Genomic DNA, 18,272 nt, shown 5'->3' with positions numbered 1-18,272 from the left:
CGGCAAGCGATTCTTCTGTTCGTCTCCCAAGAAAAGAATCAGCGTCAACGGCCGCCTGACAGGACGGGTAGTACACCGTGAGTAACTGATGAAGACGGTTCTTTATAAATAGAAGTTGTTCATTTTTATAAATCAAACATGAAACAAATTCACCAGCAGCACACACTACCAACGCACGCAGGTCTGCTGTGGCTCTCATTGGACCAGGGGGCAGGGGGCGGGGCTTACCCGAGACCGTGGGGGCAGATTCGCAGCGCATGCTGTCCGGGTTCAGCATCATCGGGGGGTTGCAGAAGCACATGTAGGAGCCATGCGAGTTCATGCACTGCCCGCTGCCTCCGCAGGTGCTCTCGTCCAGACACTCATCAATGTCTGCGCAGAGAGAGAGAGAGAGAGAGCAAAAAAGAGAGGACAGAGAGAGAGAGTGTGAGAATAGGACAGTGATGTGAGGAAGGAGGCTCACACCACAAGCTTACTGGGGCGTTCCTCGCATCCCAAAATCAAAAGTTCCCCAACCAGGTCCCAGAAGAGTGGATTTCACACAGTGCAGTCATTAATGAAAAATCTAATAACCGAATGACCTCTCCATTCTCAGTCAACTGATGCTTCAAAAGAGAGAGAGAGAGAGAGAGGGAGAGGGAGAGGGAGAGAGAGGGGGAGAGAGAGAAGGGGGGATGAGGAGAGAAGGAGAGAAAAAGAAATAAAGAGGTGGGAGGAAGGATGGGAGACAAAAAAGGGAGAGGGGGTAAAGAGAGGACAAGAAATGAGGAGGAGAAAGGAGTGGGAGAGAGTCTGAGTAGAAGAGGAGGATAGACTGAAGGTACATGATTCAGAACGCTTGTGCAACTGTGGATCGTTGAGGCTTGACACACTGCAGAGAGGGAGTGTTAATGGAACCAGCGCAAACACAAACAGCGCGGTCTTACAGACTCAATGGACCTCAGCTCCCCACACAGTTTAATCAGTTTGTGGTCGAGATGATGACTCTCCCACGTTTCCCGAACTGACAAATGTTTGGCGACCGTCGAGCGTGACCGTCGGTAAGCTCAGCTCACGGCAGCAGTTTACATCACTCTGCCAAACCCACACACCTTCTCTAGAAAATGATTAAGCACCAAATTCATGAAACGCCTAAAATGGAACCAACAAAAGACTTTTGCAGCGCAAATAAAAACAGAGAAACTTCCTTCCCCTTCCAGTCATCCCATAATCCTGGGTCTGACCAGGTGGGTGAGAGGCAACACCCTGAACATATGAGGGGACATGCAAGCCAGTTCATTATGTCTTAAAAAATTTTTTTGGGAAAAATGGAAACAAAAATGCATTACTCATTTTGTTCGGCTATAAGTTTGTTTGCAGAAAACAGCCTATCAGTGTGTTTTAAACATGGCACAAGTAAACTGTGGCAGCAGGCCTTGGTTCTTTGAGTGCCTTTTAATTCTACGGTTCCTATATTAAAAAGGGATGTTGTAAAAGGATGGAAGGAAGTCAAACCTCAAGTCTGACCCTCCCTGCCCAGCCCGCCATGACGGAATATTCCGGAACAAATGTGGCGGAACTCCGCGGGCGGCTCCCGCAGGCGCGCTGCCCTCCGCCCCGGGGGAGGCGTGGGGCGGGGTGGCGCGGCGTCCCGGGCCGGGCCGTGGTTTTGGGACCTGCTGCCGGGCCCCGTGTCCCGCGGTCCGCCCCGAACCTCAGGCGTCCGCCCCCGCCCTGCCGCTAACCCTCCCCCCCTGACGCAGCAGGGCGGGGCCGATCTCCGACTGCCGTACCGCAGCAGACGCACAGGCTCGGGCTCGGGCTGCCACTTCGCCGGATATATCCCTGCGCCTGGCGCTGCACGGCGGCCAATGTTGTGATTCTGCGGTCGGGGTGCCAGGTTAGCGACCAGAGAGGGGGCTCACGGGTTCAAATCCGTTTAGGGGAGACGTTGCTTTCTTTTTTTTTGCGCTCTCGAGTAAGATCATCATTATGAGATATTTAAGGGGATTACCCAGCGCCAGGAAGCAACACACAGGCCTGGATAAAGCACATCTGCTAAACGGGTCTGTGACGGAACGTCTGCAGGAAACGTCAGTCCCAGCAGGGGGCAGAGCGGGGGGCAGGCGGGAAGGCCGCGGAGAGCTCGCTCACCCAGGCACTGCAGCTTGACCTCGTCGTAGTACAGGCCCTGCTTGCAGTAGCACTCGTAGCTGCCGGCCGTGTTCAAGCAGAAGCCGTCCTTGCAGATCTCCTGGCTGAACAGGACGCACTCGTCCGCATCTGCATCAGAGGAGGAGGAAAAGAGCAGGCGGCCAATCAGGATCGTCAGGTCGTCGTCATCGCTCACCTCACCAGCCGCAGGCTTCTACTGACGCACACTGATGATGATGCATCGCCGTGGTCAAAAAACATAACCTTACGCAACTGATCTGCAATTGCGTGTGGCCAGAATGGAAATTAGAGGTGAAGTTATGTGGGAATATCTCAATCTTGCATGCGGTCACAGCTCAAGGTGCATTGGGAGGGTAACCTGTGCTAGCAATAGCCCCGCTAGCCTGTGTCTCGCTTGTATATAATCTCCTCGACATGTCTGCTTGCCAATGAGAACCACGCCCCATGTCATCATCTGCACAAGCAGCGATTGGCTAACTGAAGACGGTTCCAGGCTGCCAATCAGGAAACGCTCTTGGCGTCTCTGACTTGCCTGCTTCTCTCCGCCGCCATTGCCACCATCGAAGTGAAACAGCAGAGTTAAACTTGCCTGAAGAACGAGGCTTAATGTGAGGGGAGCGAGCGGGTTATAAAAGGGCTATGATTTTGAGGGAGGGGGCGGGGGGGGGTGGGGTAGGGGTTGGGGGAGAGGTAAGAAAGGGTTGGGGAGGTTCACTGCGTCTCCATCTGCCCCGCATGTGTCGCTGTGCGAGTGTTTGTGAACATCTGCGGCCGCCATTTCCGCACCGTGAGTCAAAGCCGGGGGAGGAAAAACCTCAGAGAATCAAAACAGCCGGGCGTGGAGGCGGAGGGGAGGTGGAGGGAAGGCGGAGGGGAGGCAGAGGGAAGGCTGGAGGGAGCAGAGGGAGGCGGAGGGAGCGGGGGAGGGAAGGTGGAGGGAGTGGATGGAGTAGGAAGTGGAGGGAGGTGGAGGGAAGGCGAAGGGAGGCAGAGAGGAGGTGGAGGCGGAGGAAGGTGGAGGGGAGGTGGAGAGAAGGTGGAGGGGAGGTGGAGGGAAGGCGAAGGGAGGCAGAGAGGAGGTGGAGGCGGAGGGGAGGTGGAGGGGAGGTGGAGGGAGGCAGAGGAAGGCGGAGGGGAGGTGGAGGGAAGGTGGAGGGGAGGTGGAGAGAAGGTGGAGGGGAGGTGGAGGGAAGGCGAAGGGAGGCAGAGAGGAGGTGGAGGCGGAGGAAGGTGGAGGGAGGTGGAGAGAAGGTGGAGGGGAGGTGGAGGAAGGCGAAGGGAGGCAGAGAGGAGGTGGAGGCGGGGGGAGGCAGAGGGAGGCGGAGGAGAGGCGGAGGAGGCGGAGGAGAGGTGGAGAGGAGGCGGAGGAGAGGTGGAGGGGAGGCGGAGGAGAGGTGGAGGGGAGGCGGAGGGAAGGTGGAGGGAGGCGGAGGGAAGGTGGAGGGAGGTGGAGGGAGGCGGAGGGAGGTGGAGGGGAGGTGGAGGGGAGGCGGAGGGAGGCGGAGGCCCTTTCCCTAATCAGACCAATCGCAGCGTCTCAGAGATGGCTTCGATAAGGCCCTGCGGATTGTGGATCGCTAACACTAACTGCTAACATCGCGGGCGATGGCGTCGAACATTTCGGACCCTTTCTTCAGGTTTAGCGAAGCCGGGGGGGCGGGGGGGTGCGGGACGTTACCTTTGTGGCTGGAGGCCGCCGTCCCAAAGATGGAGTCTCCAGTCGGGACACTGCCCTTCCCCGCCGGGCACATCTGGGCAAACTGATCTGTTGCGTGGGGGTACAGTCGAAAAAGCGCGTGAGAAAAACAGCCCTGATGACGAGAAACTGAGGGAAGTGAAAACAGCCAGACGGCCAGACCGCACGTCTTTCCCTTTTCTAGGCCGAGACGGAATCACAGACCGGAGACTTCTCTGTTTGGTATGCAGCACAGTTCTGGGCCCTAAATGAAATCAGCATGTGCTTGCAAAAAGCAGTGAGTCTGTGGGCCTACAGCACGAACCTCGCGTCCTTCAAGACCTTGCAAAAACACATGGATCATCCAAGTCTCCCCCTATGAACACAAGCAACTTACTCTGAATGCAAGCCTGACTTAAACAGGTCACTAAGCATTTAAACTTGTTTTTGTTGGCCGTCTCTGGCTAGTCTCAAGACATGTGGACAGAAGTTTTGTTATTAATCGTTGTTATTGTATTGCACTTGACTCATTTTGGGACAGCTCACATGTACCATGAGCAGGACAGGGGTGCCCCTCACAGTGTGCGGTGCGGGGGCTGATTTTGGGACAGCTCACATGTACCATGAGCAGGACAGCGGTGCCCCTCACAGTGTGTGGTGCGGGGGCTGATTTTGGGACAGCTCACCTGTGCCCTGTACGGGGCAGGGGTGCACCTCACAGTGTGTGGTGCGGGGGCTGATTTTGGGACAGCTCACCTGTGCCCTGCACGGGGCAGGGGTGCACCTCGCAGTGTGTGGTGTGGGGGCTGATTTTGGGACAGCTCACCTGTGCCCTGCACGGGGCAGGGGTGCACCTCACAGTTGTCGCCCCAGCCGGCCCCCAGCGTGCAGCAGCACTCCTCCATGGTGACGCTGCTGGTCAGCACGTTCTCACACAGGTTCTCGTCGTTCAGGTTGTAGTAGCACTCCTTCCTTTCCACAGAGGACACTGCAACACAGCAGGGAAGACCCATCAGCAGCCAATCAGGGACCAGAGTTAGGCTGGCATAGATTGTATAAACCGGCCAAATGCGGTAAAACATTAACATTACAGGCATTTAGCAGACGCTCTTGTCCAGAGCGACTTACAGAACTTATTTCATAGCATTTGCATTGCATCCATTTATACAGCTGGATATATACTGGAGCAATGCAGGTTAAGTACCATGCTCAAGGGTACAACGGCAATGTCCTACCTGGGAATAGAACCTGCAACCTTTAGGTTACAAGACAAGCTCCTCCTCATTTTTTACTGCTCAATAAGTGAGAAACTCTCAAATGCTCCAGGTGGGCGATCTGTACTCAGTTACGGTGTGCAATGGCGCATAATATATCAGCAACGCTACGTAGCAGACGATGAACAGGCACGTCTCAGTCAAGGGTTTCAATCGCCAGGAACCATAACCCCAAACCGCTGACCCGGATCGAAGCCCAGCACCAGAGGCCGGACGTCATGGGAAACTGATTCTGTGACATCACATTGACTTGGGGGAGGGGGAAAAGGGCTGTATTGTACACAACACAGGTGTTAAACTCCAGTCCTGGAGGGGGTGGCTGCAGTGTCTGCTGGTTTTTCGGGATGGTGTTCTGGGCACCAGCGGTTCATTCAGGTCATTGATTGGCTAAAGAATCGACACACCTTGTTCTTAAGGCCTAAGTGGCATAGGATTAAAAGGAGAGAAAAAAAATTCTGCCGACACTGCGGCCTTCTGGGAATTTAGTTTGACACCCCTGGGATAGAACCTGGTCGCTGATCTTTGCAGTAACACTCTGTGCTCGTGTGAACCAGAATTAATATTTTAATATCTGTTCAACCCTTTTGTTCTATTGTTTTCATAGGTGCCCATAACATAGAAGCTATTAAAAGCATTACACTACACTACAGTCAGGAGACGCTCATTATCTAGAACCAACTACACAGATTACAGTTTTTAAAAATGTCTTTTTATTCGCAAAACAAGGCCGGGAGCTTGACTGCAAGGAACACCAGAACGACAGATGCAGCCGCAGTCGTTTTCCAGACGTTCGTTCGGTTGGAGGTCGATAGCATCAGCGAGAGGCTGTGCGCACCGACAGGCACCGCGGAGAAGGCTACAGGGCTAGCACAGACACAGACGCGAAATGAAAGCTCTAAAAAAGAAAGAATAAAGGAGAAGGAACCTCTTTTTTTGGGGGGGGGGGGTCCGGGACGACTCACTGGTGCCGTCCCCGTGAAGGGTTAACCTGGCGGCGCCAAGATCCTCTCTCTCTTTTTTTTTTACTGTCTAATGTGACACTTCCCATGCAAGGGGAGTAACAGAGACAATTAGAGCCTTTTTGGAGAGATGTGCAGCATGATAAACACGTTCGGCCCCCCAGCCTGTGAGAACACAGCTGCAGCGGAGAAGCATAATGACACACCTGGAGAACAGGAACACCCCCTGCCCCCCTCCCTCCCTCCCTCCCTTCCACATCCCCTCCCCATCCCCCCCCATCCCCCCTTTCCCTGGCTGCAGGACTGCCGGGGGGGGTCATGTTACACCATTTTCTTTTTTTTTTGCACTGTAAGCGCTCTTCAGGTAATTACAGATCACCTCAGATTAGTCTCCTATTGCTCCTTTCAGACAAACACTGAGGCTTTTTTTTTTTGTTCCCGTTGCAAAGACATGGATATCAGGTTTTTTTTTTTTTTAAAGGGGACACACAGTAATGTCTGGCTCGGTGCAGGAGCCCGTTAGCTCGTCAGGCTAGCTTATTTCCCCGCGATTTAATCTTTATCTGGGCGCGTCCCGCCTGTTACCTGCGGGACCGTCTGAGCAAATACATCATGTCGTCTTTTCGATCCCTCGGGGTGGAAAAAAAATCTTCTCCACACAAAAATATGTGCATTTTCAGGGTAAACCCAAACTTGGCAGGATTCACCTGAGCGGCAGGTGAGGGCGGGGCCTTTCCTGGAGGGGCAGGTAGCACGTTTTTTTGGTAAAGGAGAGAAGGGACCCTGCTCAGCACAGGACGGCAGAGACCTGCTTAGCATGAGCGGCGGCGCCGTGGAGCAGATGGCCAATCTGTCTGCCGAAACAGTCCGCCTCCCTCCGACCCTCTGAGGAGCGCCCCTAATCAACAGCGGGCTCCTGCATTGGGCTCGGGCGATTACCAACACCCCCCCCCGCCTGCCCTCCCCCCCCACATACCCCCCCCATCACCCCCCCCTGCCCCCTTCCCCCCATACCCCCCCCCCCCGCCTCCCTCCCCCATACCTCCCATCACCCCCTCCCCGCGCGCCACCATCCTCCCACCTCCCCCTCCCTGCACGACCACCGCATGTCCCCCCGCCCTTACATGAGCGCCTCATTCCATTTCGGCACAATCCCACAGAGCTGATACATGTCACCCCAAAATGAGCCCCTCACTCACTTCAGCAGGGCTGCTAAACTGCAGACCACTGCACCCCCCAAATGTCTTAATCCTGTATGTTCTATTCCAATAAATTAGGAAATACACGGTAAAATATGCCTCTAAAATTCGCAATACACAAAAGGCTTTAAGCAGTTTGGTGTGTCAATGTGATCATTACACTTTCTCAGCTTCCCTTGCCTTCAACACCCATAGCTGAGTCAACAATGTCTAAATAATTTTAAATAAATTAAGGTGCCCTTAAGACATATCAAACGCTATGAACAAGATTCATACTGTTTTGGTAAGATAGCTACCACAAGAAACACAGGTAAGAACAAATAGATTTAATTAAGTCTCGTGAATTTTTTCTGCAAACAAAATATCTTGGGACAAGATTCAAAATCGTAACTGACGTTCAAGACAAAAGTCATGCTAAAGTATGCATGATGAGCGAGCTGCATCTGATTCTGAATCTTATTATGATAAAGCTGGGTGCTGGAAGATGTCCCGTTGTCATGTAACATTAAATGAATACTTCCTTGCTGGGCACTTTATACTGGGTGAGTGTGTGTATCAAATAAAATCAAATTTATTTGCATAGCACATCTTACAAACATTTATCACAATATGCTTCACAATGAACCCTGTATGGAGGGGCATAGCAATTGCTGGATTTCCACACCAAACATAACTCAAACATTTAAACAAAATCAGAAATTCTACATTTATTTTTTCGATAAATTCACGACCAACAGCCGAAGGACTTTTTGACAACTAATCTATCAGTAAACCGACACTGATTTGTGGAGCTAATTAGCCGACTTCAGCCTGGGTAATTGGAAAAAACAAAACCAGCGCACACACACACACACACACACCGGCTTTCCAGAACTGGAAACTGCTCTACAAGGAAAAGGCAGGACCTGACAGCTGTGTATAAATCTGCATGAGAGTGCCTAATTTGGCCCTGAGGGACGCGGTTCAATCCAGGTGAGCAGCCGCCATTTTGAGTTGCTAACTGACGTTTGCGCATGAAAATGAAGGAAACGCGTTCCCTCTCATCTCTAACAATTCACCTCACCCCAGCAGCATTTAAATTCCTAAGTGTGCCTGCGGTGCCTGTCGAGGAGTTAGAAATGAGAGGGCAGCAAAATGCTAGAAATTTTAATAATATTTAATAAAATGAGAGGGTACTAATAAACCAGGCACAGAGCTCCTCCCTGTGTGTAGGGGCGAGGCCTGAGGCAGGAGGTAAGGGAAGTCACCTGTATGGGAGGGGCCTGTGGTGGGTGGGGTGGGAGGAGTCACCTGTGGGGGTGGGGCCTGGGGGAGGAGTCACCTGTGTGGGAGGGGCCTGAGGTAGGTGGAGAGGGCGGGAGGTGGGAGGAGTCACCTGTGTGGGAGGGGCCTGTGGTGGGGGAGGCGGTGGGAGGAGTCACCTGTGGGGGCAGGGCCTGTGGTGGATGGGGGGGGGGTGGGAGGTGGGAGGACTCACCTGTGGGGGCGGGGCTGCACTTGGCGGTCATCTGGTTGTACTCCTGGTTCTCCTTGGGGCACACACACATGAAGGCCCCCTCCACGTTGTCGCAGAGCGCCTCGCCACACACGCCGCTCAGGAGCTCGCACTCGTTCACGTCTGCAGGAGCGGGAACGGGAGTGGAAGCGGGAGAAGGAGCAGGAGTAGGAGCAGGAGCAGGAGCAGGAGCAGGAGCAGGAGCGAAGCGGGAGAAGGAGCAGGAGTAGGAGCAGGAGCAGGAGCAGGAGCAGGAGCGAAGTGGGAGAAGGAGCAGGAGCAGGAGTAAGAGTAGGAGCAGCAGCAGGAGCAGGACGGGAAAAACCAGCACAGCACCATCAGTGCTCAGCACAGTGAACACTATTACAGCACTACGCCACATTACATTACATTACATTACAGGCATTTAACTACTTACACAACTTTTACACAGCATTTACATTGCATCCATTCATACAGCTGGATATACACTAAAAAACAATGCAAGTTCAGTACCTTGCTCAAGGGTACAACAGCAGTGTCCTACCCGGGAATCGAACCTGTGACCGTCTCCTTCCCCATTACACTACACATACGTCCACCTCTGGGGCAACTGACAAAGCCCACTTTCCCCTGCTTTCACTGATATATTCATGTGCATATTTACATCTGTATCTATTGACCTTTATGAAATTCATGATTGATTGTGATATGTGTGTGTGTGTATGTGTGTGTGTGTGTGTGTGTGCATGTGAGTGTGGGTGTGTTTGTTTGTGTGTTTGTGTGTATCCAATATACCTAGGGTCCCTCAATCTTATCCAGAAATGGGTTGGTGTGGATACAGACTTTTGTTTCAACCAAGCAGTTACCCACCTGATCCGCACCAGCCCTTTCAAGATAAGATTGAGGACCCCTGCAATACACCTAAAAGAGACTCTATGAATTTTTTGTAGTACATTTCGAACGAGGCCTTCAGTTCGATGCGTAAAAGAGAAAAGCTGAAACAGGGCGGAGCTGGCTGCAGGGAAAGCACTGCTCTGATTTGCATGTAACCCAGCCCCCTTTAAATCACGGGACAAATCATCATGCTTCACCCAATCCGGTCATTTAATATTCATGAGGAAGGCGGGTTTGGCGATTGTCCACCTATAAGCCTTCCACCTTTTCAGACAGGCACAGATGACAGGCCCATATTTCAGAGTTATTTCGGCCTTTATCTTGTGAATTGGGCCATAAAGCATCTCTATGGATACTCTTGGTTTGCGGTTCACAGATGGCGTAAGGCGATCTGTCCACGAAACCTTGAGTGTGACAGAACCAAGTCGACAAGACAACGTGGGAGCGCAAGGCTGTTTCGGGGGTCACCAAAAAAATAATAATTAAAAAATTTAAAAAACGAGAAAAGTCAAGAAATGCAACAAAATAAACTGTGTCGCACAAGGCGAAGCACGTTCAGTGTCGCCATGGCTGCAGAGCGGGGCGTATTTCAAGGGGCAGTCATGGGAGAAATTTGCACCCTCTCCTGTCCAATTTATATTCATAGACCTGAAGTACATTTCAGAAGCTTCTGGGTGAGTTTTTATTTATTTATTCTATTTTATTTGGGAAAGAAATTGGCAATCATTCGGCAACACTGATGACAGACCGCATATAAAAATGGTCAAAAAAAGAGAGAGAAAGTTTGACAAAGGGAATATGAAAATAATTTAGTGCACCTAGGATGATTTTTTTCAAGCGTATAATGCATTGGTCACTCACAAAGAAAACCAAGAAACACACCTTTACGGTGGAATGAACCTCATTGCAGGCCCTTTTCAATGAGACTGACCAGGAATAGCATTTTCACTGTTGTCACACACAATAACAATAATAATATTGCTAATAATAATTTGATATTTTATACAGCCTTGCATAATCTCAAAGCAATTTACAGGGCAGGTGGTGGTGGTGGGGGGTGGTGGGGGTGCTGCTCAACCACAACTAATTAATGGCACCCACCTGGGTGATGCAAGGCAGCCATTTTGCACCAGAAATGCATCCACTGATTTAAAGCACGCCATAAAACTGTTAATACTGTACTGTGCCGTGCCTGGCCAACGCGATTTGTTCACGATGATGAACATGACACATTTCCGACACAAGTTCCCTCACAGTTTGACAGAACCGTAAACAATCCGGGCACACGACGTCTGAAACAAACACACTAAAAATATCCTCTTTCAGGAGGCTGCTGAGAAATCTATAATTCATTTCTGACATTAAAACCCCAAACTGGGCTTCGGTTTTGTATCACGCACAAGGGGAGCCTCCCCTCGACGATACAGCATGCAAGTGCCACGGCGGGGGGCTGGACCCCCAACTGTGCGGGACATGCACACACACACACAAAACACACACAAAGCACCACAAACTGCACCACACATCTCACCCCTGTCACATTCAAAATCCTTCTGAGAACATTTGAAAATGAACAGAGGGTTCATCAAGAATACCCACATATTCATTGCGGCCGGCAGAAATTATTTTTGAGGCATAACACGAATAGCACAATTTGTCATATAATCCTCTGAAATCCATATCAGAAAGAGAAATGGCTCAAATAGATTGAAACATAAAGCACTGATTTTTTAATATTCTCACACCCTACCGGTACAAAGGGACCCCTTCACAGTGGGGTATAAATCCTAAGACTGCACAGACATGAGGATCAGAGATACGATCTAAACGACCACTAAACTGCCTAATTAGACTTTTTAATTTCTGGATGGCCTGAAGGCTCTTTTCTACATGGCAGGGGTTCACTCAGGACAGAGAAGAACAGAGGCACACACATCCGCTCTTGACAGACTGCACTTATCAATGCAAAAATCACTGGACGGAAAAAAATTTCATAAAAATATAATGAATGATCTGCCACTGAAGTACACTGTCAGATCCAAGGCATAAGCCTGTGTGTGTGTCAGACACCCAGACAAAAGCCAGTTGTGTGTGGGAAAAAGTGTGAGCGTGCGTGTGCACGTGTGAGTGTGTGTGCACATGCGTGTGCGAGCGTATGTGTGAGTGTGTGTGTGTGAATGTGAGTGTGTGTATATGTGTTTGTGAATCTGAATGTGTGTATGTGTGTGAGTGTGTGTGCACATGCATGTGCCCACGCTTGTGTGTGTGTGTGAGAATGTGAGTGTGTGTGTGTGTGTGTGTGTGTGTGTGTGAATCTGAGTGGGTGTATGTGTGTGAGTGTGCACATGCGTGTGCTTGTGGGTGCCCGTGTGTGAGTGTGTGCGCGCATGTGTGTATGAGTGTTTGTGTGCATATGTGTGTGTGTCGGGGTGTGGGGGGGGGGGGGGGGTAGTGGCAACACCCAGCTGTGGACCATACGAGCTGGTGACGGACGGAAGGCAGCTGGCTGCACGGAACTGGGCGGGGCCTAACAGCGGTTGCCGAGCGGCAGGGAGTTGGGGGCGGGAGCGGGGCTGTGGGTTCGAGGAAACGCTCTATCAGCTCCAGTTGTGGCCGCCTGCAGCCCACTCTCAGTGCTCCGACAGGCCGTCCTGCTGGAGGAAATTGGGGAAAGACGGGAACCGCACAGGCCCGGTCTGGGAAACCACCGGGACGAACACGCCCCAGTTCTTCAGGTCTGTCCAAAAACACGAACCCGCTGGCTTTTTTGTTGCCCCTCTCACCACCTCACACTTCCCCCTCAACCACCACCCCCCCCCCCCCCCCCATCCATCCAACCCGCCCCCCCAAAATCGCCCACAAAAAAATGTGCGTTTAATTAAACTTGATCACATGATCACGTTGTTGTTTGGTTCTCTCTCTCTCCAGAAAGGACGAGTGAGACGGTGTTGGAAAAATAAAGCAGTGGAGAAAGGAGGAAGACATCAGTTTTTTTTTTTCCCCTGCTCAGAAGACGGGAGGAAAGACAGGCCATTTCCTGTTGTTGTTTCTTGCTCCGTAAATGGCGCTATAATCTGACAGGCTTGTCAGCGCAGCGGTTTCCTGCTGGAAGGGGAAGCGGAGACCCCGCGTATTGCCGACAGCTGCCTTAGCCAGGCGGCAAAAAAAACTAAACAAAAAAGGCTACAGACGATTAGCCGGCTAATGCCCCTGCGTTGTGTAAGAGACACAAGAACACAAGCAATTTCCTTTCTGATAGGCTCTTCCTCCCCACACTGGCAGGGTGTGGAGTCAACTCAGTGATGGCTTTAGGAAGCAAAGACAGGAGGCTGTATAATGTTAATACAACTTATCAGTAAGATATGCTCCGGTAACTCCACACATTCTGCATTCGACTTTTTCAATCAATCACAGGTCCAGGATTTCCATTTCTTTTTATACTTCACTGATATTCCACTGACAGACAACGCACACACACACACACACACACACACACAGGGAAACCCTGGAGGTCATTCACATCGGTGCATTAAGAGGGAAAATCCACGGTAGCTCCTGTTTCTGGGCCATATGTATTTGAATCTATCTCTACAGAGCGGATTATCAGTGGAGGCAGCGGGGGGGGGGGGAGGGGGGTGGACTCACAGATCTAATACTGGTGTACTCCACTGAGGGGAGGGGGGGTGGGGGGGGGGGGGTTGTGTACTCCACTAAGTGAGGGGGGGGTTGTGTATTCCACTCTGCAGTCTCGGCGCGAGCACGCCCCCCCCCCCCCCCAAATCGCTCGGCCAAGGACTCGGGGCAGACACCAGGGGAACATGTTTAAAACATTACCAGCATGCGCACCTCAAATCGAATGAACACAAACGGTTGCATCAATCAAAGTCCTGGCATGGCTAGTTTTATTTTTTTTCTTCCCTATAACAGGTTTTTTTTCATTTTGGATGGGGGGTACAGGGTGGGGTGGGGTGGGGGGGGGGGTGCTATCTGGTGCACTGAGCCAGAGCATGTTTTTAGAGCGTGACAGATTAGCTGGTACCCCGTAAGTCCCAACTGGGGGTTGTCTGCCAATCCTTATGCAATGAATATATGTGCAATATACCGAAGACCAGACCCTATTTATTGAGCAATATATTTGCACATATGGTACATAATATAGTGCTTAAAAAAACATTCCGTTGATAACAGATGTATCCCAATGAGACAAAAGTGGCACTATTTAATATATTCAATATATTTTATGAAACACATTTCTCAGCACAAATATCTATATTGTGTACATTTATAAATTTTAGAATATCATAAAAAGTTATGATATTATTTGTATGTGTACTTAATGTTGACAATATCTGAACAGCCTTCCAAATGACAAATCAAGAATATTGGGTGTTAATAACATGAAGGACACAAAGTATGCTAGCTCAGAGGAACAAGCACACATTCACACTGATTCACGGATTCACCTACACCCGTGGATGAGTTACATTTAATAAAGATTATGACACCACGTGTTCTAAGCCCAGTGATAAGATTTTTGGAACAGCTGGTTGCTTTTAAGGATGAGGAAACACATTAAACAGCACTGCTAAAATCACCCTCACACGCACAATTCCTCAGACACATTAACCGATAAATAATGGCAAGGGGTACGAACGCTATTAAACTATTAATACACACACAGACACTCTGCTGTCAGAGGCTCCTCCAGTGTTAAATGAAGTCTTGTGTTTTCCTCTGACAATCTTAGCTGATAAATGTATGCACTGTGCATTGCAAGCTTTCCTACACTTACCCTATTTACAGCAGCATATGATATAATATAAAGCTTAATAACCTCTGACATGAACATGCTGTGGTATAACTACGCTTAAAATAGGTCCTCTGTTATGGGTGTGGCACAGCTGCTTTTGGGCTGTGAAGGCCAATGTGTGCTTTAAAAGAAGCCTGTGTGACAGATGGCAGTCAAGTTTCCCTGAAGAAGACCTGAATGTGTGTGTGTGTCTGTGTGTCTGTGTGTCCGTGTGTGTGTGTGTGTGAGTGAGCGAGCGTGCGTGTGTGTGTGTGCGTGTGTGTGAGTGTGTGTGTGTGTGTCCGTGTGTGTGTGTGTGTGAGTGTGTGTGTGTGTGTGAGTGTGTGTGTGCGTGTGTGTGTAGGTGTGTGTGTGAGTGTGTGTGTGAGCATGTGTGTGTGCGTGTGTGTGAATGTGTGTGTGTGTGTGTGTGTGTGTGTGTTGTTTCGTTCATTTGCTCTATGGTCATTTGGAAATGTATTCTATTTTATTTGAGAGCACTAAAACTAAACAGCACTAAATTAAACCAAAATAAAGACCAAATACACTAAATGATTTATACTAAACTAAATAGAAGTAAAAATACACAGGGATGGTCAAATGTTTCACTGGTAAAGCACCTTTAGAACCAGCAAGCCGGTCAACATGCTGTATATAAATTCACAGGTGTGAGAGTAATTGACGCTCGTTTCAAATGCACAGGTGAACATGCGAGCACAATCCATGGGTTGCTACACACCGAAACCCATGCCCCCATTCTTAAAAAAGGAAAAGTAGAGAAGGCTGCAATCGACCACTTCAAGTGTGTGACTTTCCACAAAGAACAGACCCATAATTATGTTTTTTACACGCTACACCTGTGTGGATTTATTACATGACGCTGTTGTTATTGTGGTTATAACAGAAGAATCTCTTTACGTGTAGCCTCCTGTTCTGGTACTGGTGTCACCCCCCCCCCTCCCCCCCCAAACGTGGCGACGGGCGTGGCGTAGCCGAGGCGCTGACTCACCCACGCAGCCGAGCCCGTCCGGCGACTCCTGGAAGCCGCGGTCGCACGCGCAGCGGAAGGAGCCGATGGCGTTCTCGCAGAAGCCGTGCGGCCCGCACGCCGTGCTGTTGCGCGCGCACTCGTCCACGTCTGCGAACGAGACGGAGAGGAAGAGACGTCAGCGATTGGCGGATTAATGAGCCAATCAGAGGTCAGCACATGGGAAGAAACATTAGTGAGGGAGGCCAGGCCCTCCCTCTCCCCTCCCACCCCACACCTTGTGGGACATCATAATGAGTGAGGGCCCGTCCCCTGGGATTAATGAGCCAATCAGAGGTCAGCACATGGGAAGAAACATTAGTGAGGGAGGCCAGGCCCCTCCCTCTCCCCCCTCCCACCCCACACCTTGTGTGACATCACAATGAGTGAGGGCCCGCCCCCTGGGATTAATGAGCCAATCAGAGGTCAGCACATGGGAAGAAACATTAGTGAGGGAGGCCAGGCCCCTCCCTCTCCCCCCTCCCACCCCACACCTTGTGTGACATCACAATGAGTGAGGGCCCGCCCCCTGGGATTAATGAGCCAATCAGAGGTCAGCACATGGGAAGAAACATTAGTGAGGGAGGCTAGGCCCCTCCACCCCCCATTCCTTGTGTGACATCACAATGAGTGAGGGCTCGCCCCCTGCGATTAAGCAGCCAATCAGGTCAGCACACAACACGGCGTGTCAACAGGCACACGCACAGTGAAACACCCCAAATGATACTTTACTGTAAGGGCGAGAAGCATCAAACATACTTGACCTTGGTAGGCTATGCTAGTGCCTCATTTCCATGTGCATGTTTTTTTTTTAAGGAATCATTTCAATTGGGAATGTCTGTTATTAAGCATGTCACACTAAACCCATCTGCACACTGCACATTCAGTGCACATTTATGGAACGTGTGCAGAAGCAGTCCCACCGCACACCAGCAGGCAGAAAAAGAAACTTGCGGAAGGTAGCAAGAGAGTAACATCCATTCAAACAGCAACTGCCGTCTCATCCAAAGACCAGCTTCAAGAGGTGGAGTTGGCCCCAAGACCCAAGAGTGCACAAGTTTTTCAATGCACCCGCAACCCCGCAACACCTCAACACCTCAACAGAGAGTGAGATTCATGTCACAGTTGAGGCTGTGGTCCTGAACGCTGGGGGTGACAGATTGGAATGGTGTTGCCTGCTGAAAAAGGCGTTACCCCAGGCTCAAGCTTTCAGTTTGCCCTGCTGGAACCCCAAGGTGGACCGCGAAAGTCAAGCTAGCTGAGCACCTTCAACCATGACATGAGCTCAACTGCAAGAGATGAAGAGATGGTGATGGCGGTGATGTTTCACGCACACAGTATTAGTAGTTTTTGGCTATAGGTGTATTGCAAGTATGTAGAGCTGGGGTGAATTCCTCTCGTCCAGTCCCTACCAGTCCCCTCATTTGAATCCAGGCCAATGATTCCAGACAGAGAACTTCATACTTCCCCCATACCACCGGTACCCTTTTCAAGATGGCAAGAAGAAAAAAAAAAACCACAACCCCCTCAAGCATAGGAACTGACCCCAACGTCGATTGGCCAGCCAGAAATGGGCATGGAAAATGAAGGATGGAATGAAGGAAAGAACATTCTCCATGGAGGGCGGCCCATTGGGGAGAGGGACTCACCCGCACAAAAGCCGTTGGGTCCCAGGGCGTGGCCGGGGGGGCAGTTGACCACGCACTTGTAGGACCCCGGGGTGTTTTCGCAGCGCCACGCCCCACATATGCTCTGGCCCAGCAGCGTGCACTCATCAACATCTGCGCAAGAGCACAGGCCTCAGAGCTCACGCTACATGGCGAGGGGGGGCAGGGGGTCACAGGGGGTCACGGGGGGTTACAACAATGCAAGGGGGTTCAGGCTGAATGGGTTCCACTGGAGATCATGATGGGGGGCGGGGGCAGGGGGGTCACAATGGAAGCGGGTTCAGGCTGAATGGGTGCCAGTGGAGATCATGATGGGGGTGGGGGGGGGGGGCAATGAACCTTAACCATGAGTGTAATTATGGAATTGAAGTGTGAAACCTTACTTTCGTGCTGTAACTGTGGAACACGAACGACTAAAATCAATGGCTGCACATCCCCCAAAACGATGCACCATGTCAAAAGTAGGTGCATAACAGTGTGATACTTTTTAAAATAAATGGAATTATGCATGAATACGTTAAACATTTTTTAAGAAAAATGCACTGACTTTGTTTCAGAAAAAGAACAAGTTTTCCTTTCATGTGGAATATCAGGAAAGCGGAAAGTGGATCTTTGAACAGCCAGTGAACTGCAGGGGAGGAGGGCATGACCTGGCACACAACCTGTCGGCTCTCAGGACCTCAGCGTGTCAACAGGAAGCCGACAGGAAGAAGCTTCTCAGTACGCAAGAATCAGTACGCAAGACCCAACGGATCGAAAGCCTCGCTCTTGCTTTGATGGCGGCAACGCAAGGCATGATGGGACACGCCGCAGAGGGGCGGATCCGTGACGTGTCACCCAGGCAGGTGTCGCTATCGGCATGCAGGCGGTAGCCCCTTATTGCACCGGCATCGGTACGGGCCCCTCGAATTCACGCAGGAGCCGCCACGACAACCGGTCCCCTCCAAACACTCATCCACATCTGCAAGAGGCAGACACCCGGTCCCCTCCAAACACTCATCCACATCTGCAAGAGGCAGACACCCGGTCCCCTCCAAACACTCATCCACATCTGCAAGAGGCAGACACCCGGTCCCCTCCAAACACTCATCCACATCTGCAAGAGGCAGACACCCGATCCCCTCCAAACACTCATCCACATCTGCAAGAGGCAGACA

The 18,272-nt window shown here is 51.0% G+C and overlaps 1 protein-coding gene across 3 annotated transcripts in view; it reads right to left on the bottom strand.

Moving 5' to 3' along the window:
* ltbp1 (latent transforming growth factor beta binding protein 1) overlaps positions 1 to 18,272 on the bottom strand; it is a 73,911-nt gene that overhangs the window by 12,192 nt on the left and 43,447 nt on the right. For 2 of the 3 annotated variants that reach the window (XM_064317196.1, XM_064317197.1), the window contains 7 exons: positions 17,098 to 17,229; positions 15,431 to 15,559; positions 8,739 to 8,879; positions 4,656 to 4,817; positions 3,833 to 3,919; positions 2,134 to 2,262; positions 229 to 372 (listed from right to left, as the gene is read on the bottom strand). In XM_064317196.1, coding sequence (XP_064173266.1) covers positions 229 to 372; positions 2,134 to 2,262; positions 3,833 to 3,919; positions 4,656 to 4,817; positions 8,739 to 8,879; positions 15,431 to 15,559; positions 17,098 to 17,229 — 924 coding nt within the window. The remainder of the gene's footprint in view (positions 1 to 228; positions 373 to 2,133; positions 2,263 to 3,832; positions 3,920 to 4,655; positions 4,818 to 8,738; positions 8,880 to 15,430; positions 15,560 to 17,097; positions 17,230 to 18,272) is intronic. The other variant, XM_064317198.1, reaches the window with a different exon arrangement.

Source organism: Anguilla rostrata, chromosome 18 (assembly GCF_018555375.3).
Source record: "Anguilla rostrata isolate EN2019 chromosome 18, ASM1855537v3, whole genome shotgun sequence".
Classification (NCBI taxonomy): Eukaryota; Metazoa; Chordata; class Actinopteri; order Anguilliformes; family Anguillidae; genus Anguilla; species Anguilla rostrata.
The sequence above is the reverse complement of the archived record's forward strand: the minus strand, read 5'-3'. Positions and strand labels throughout refer to the sequence as shown.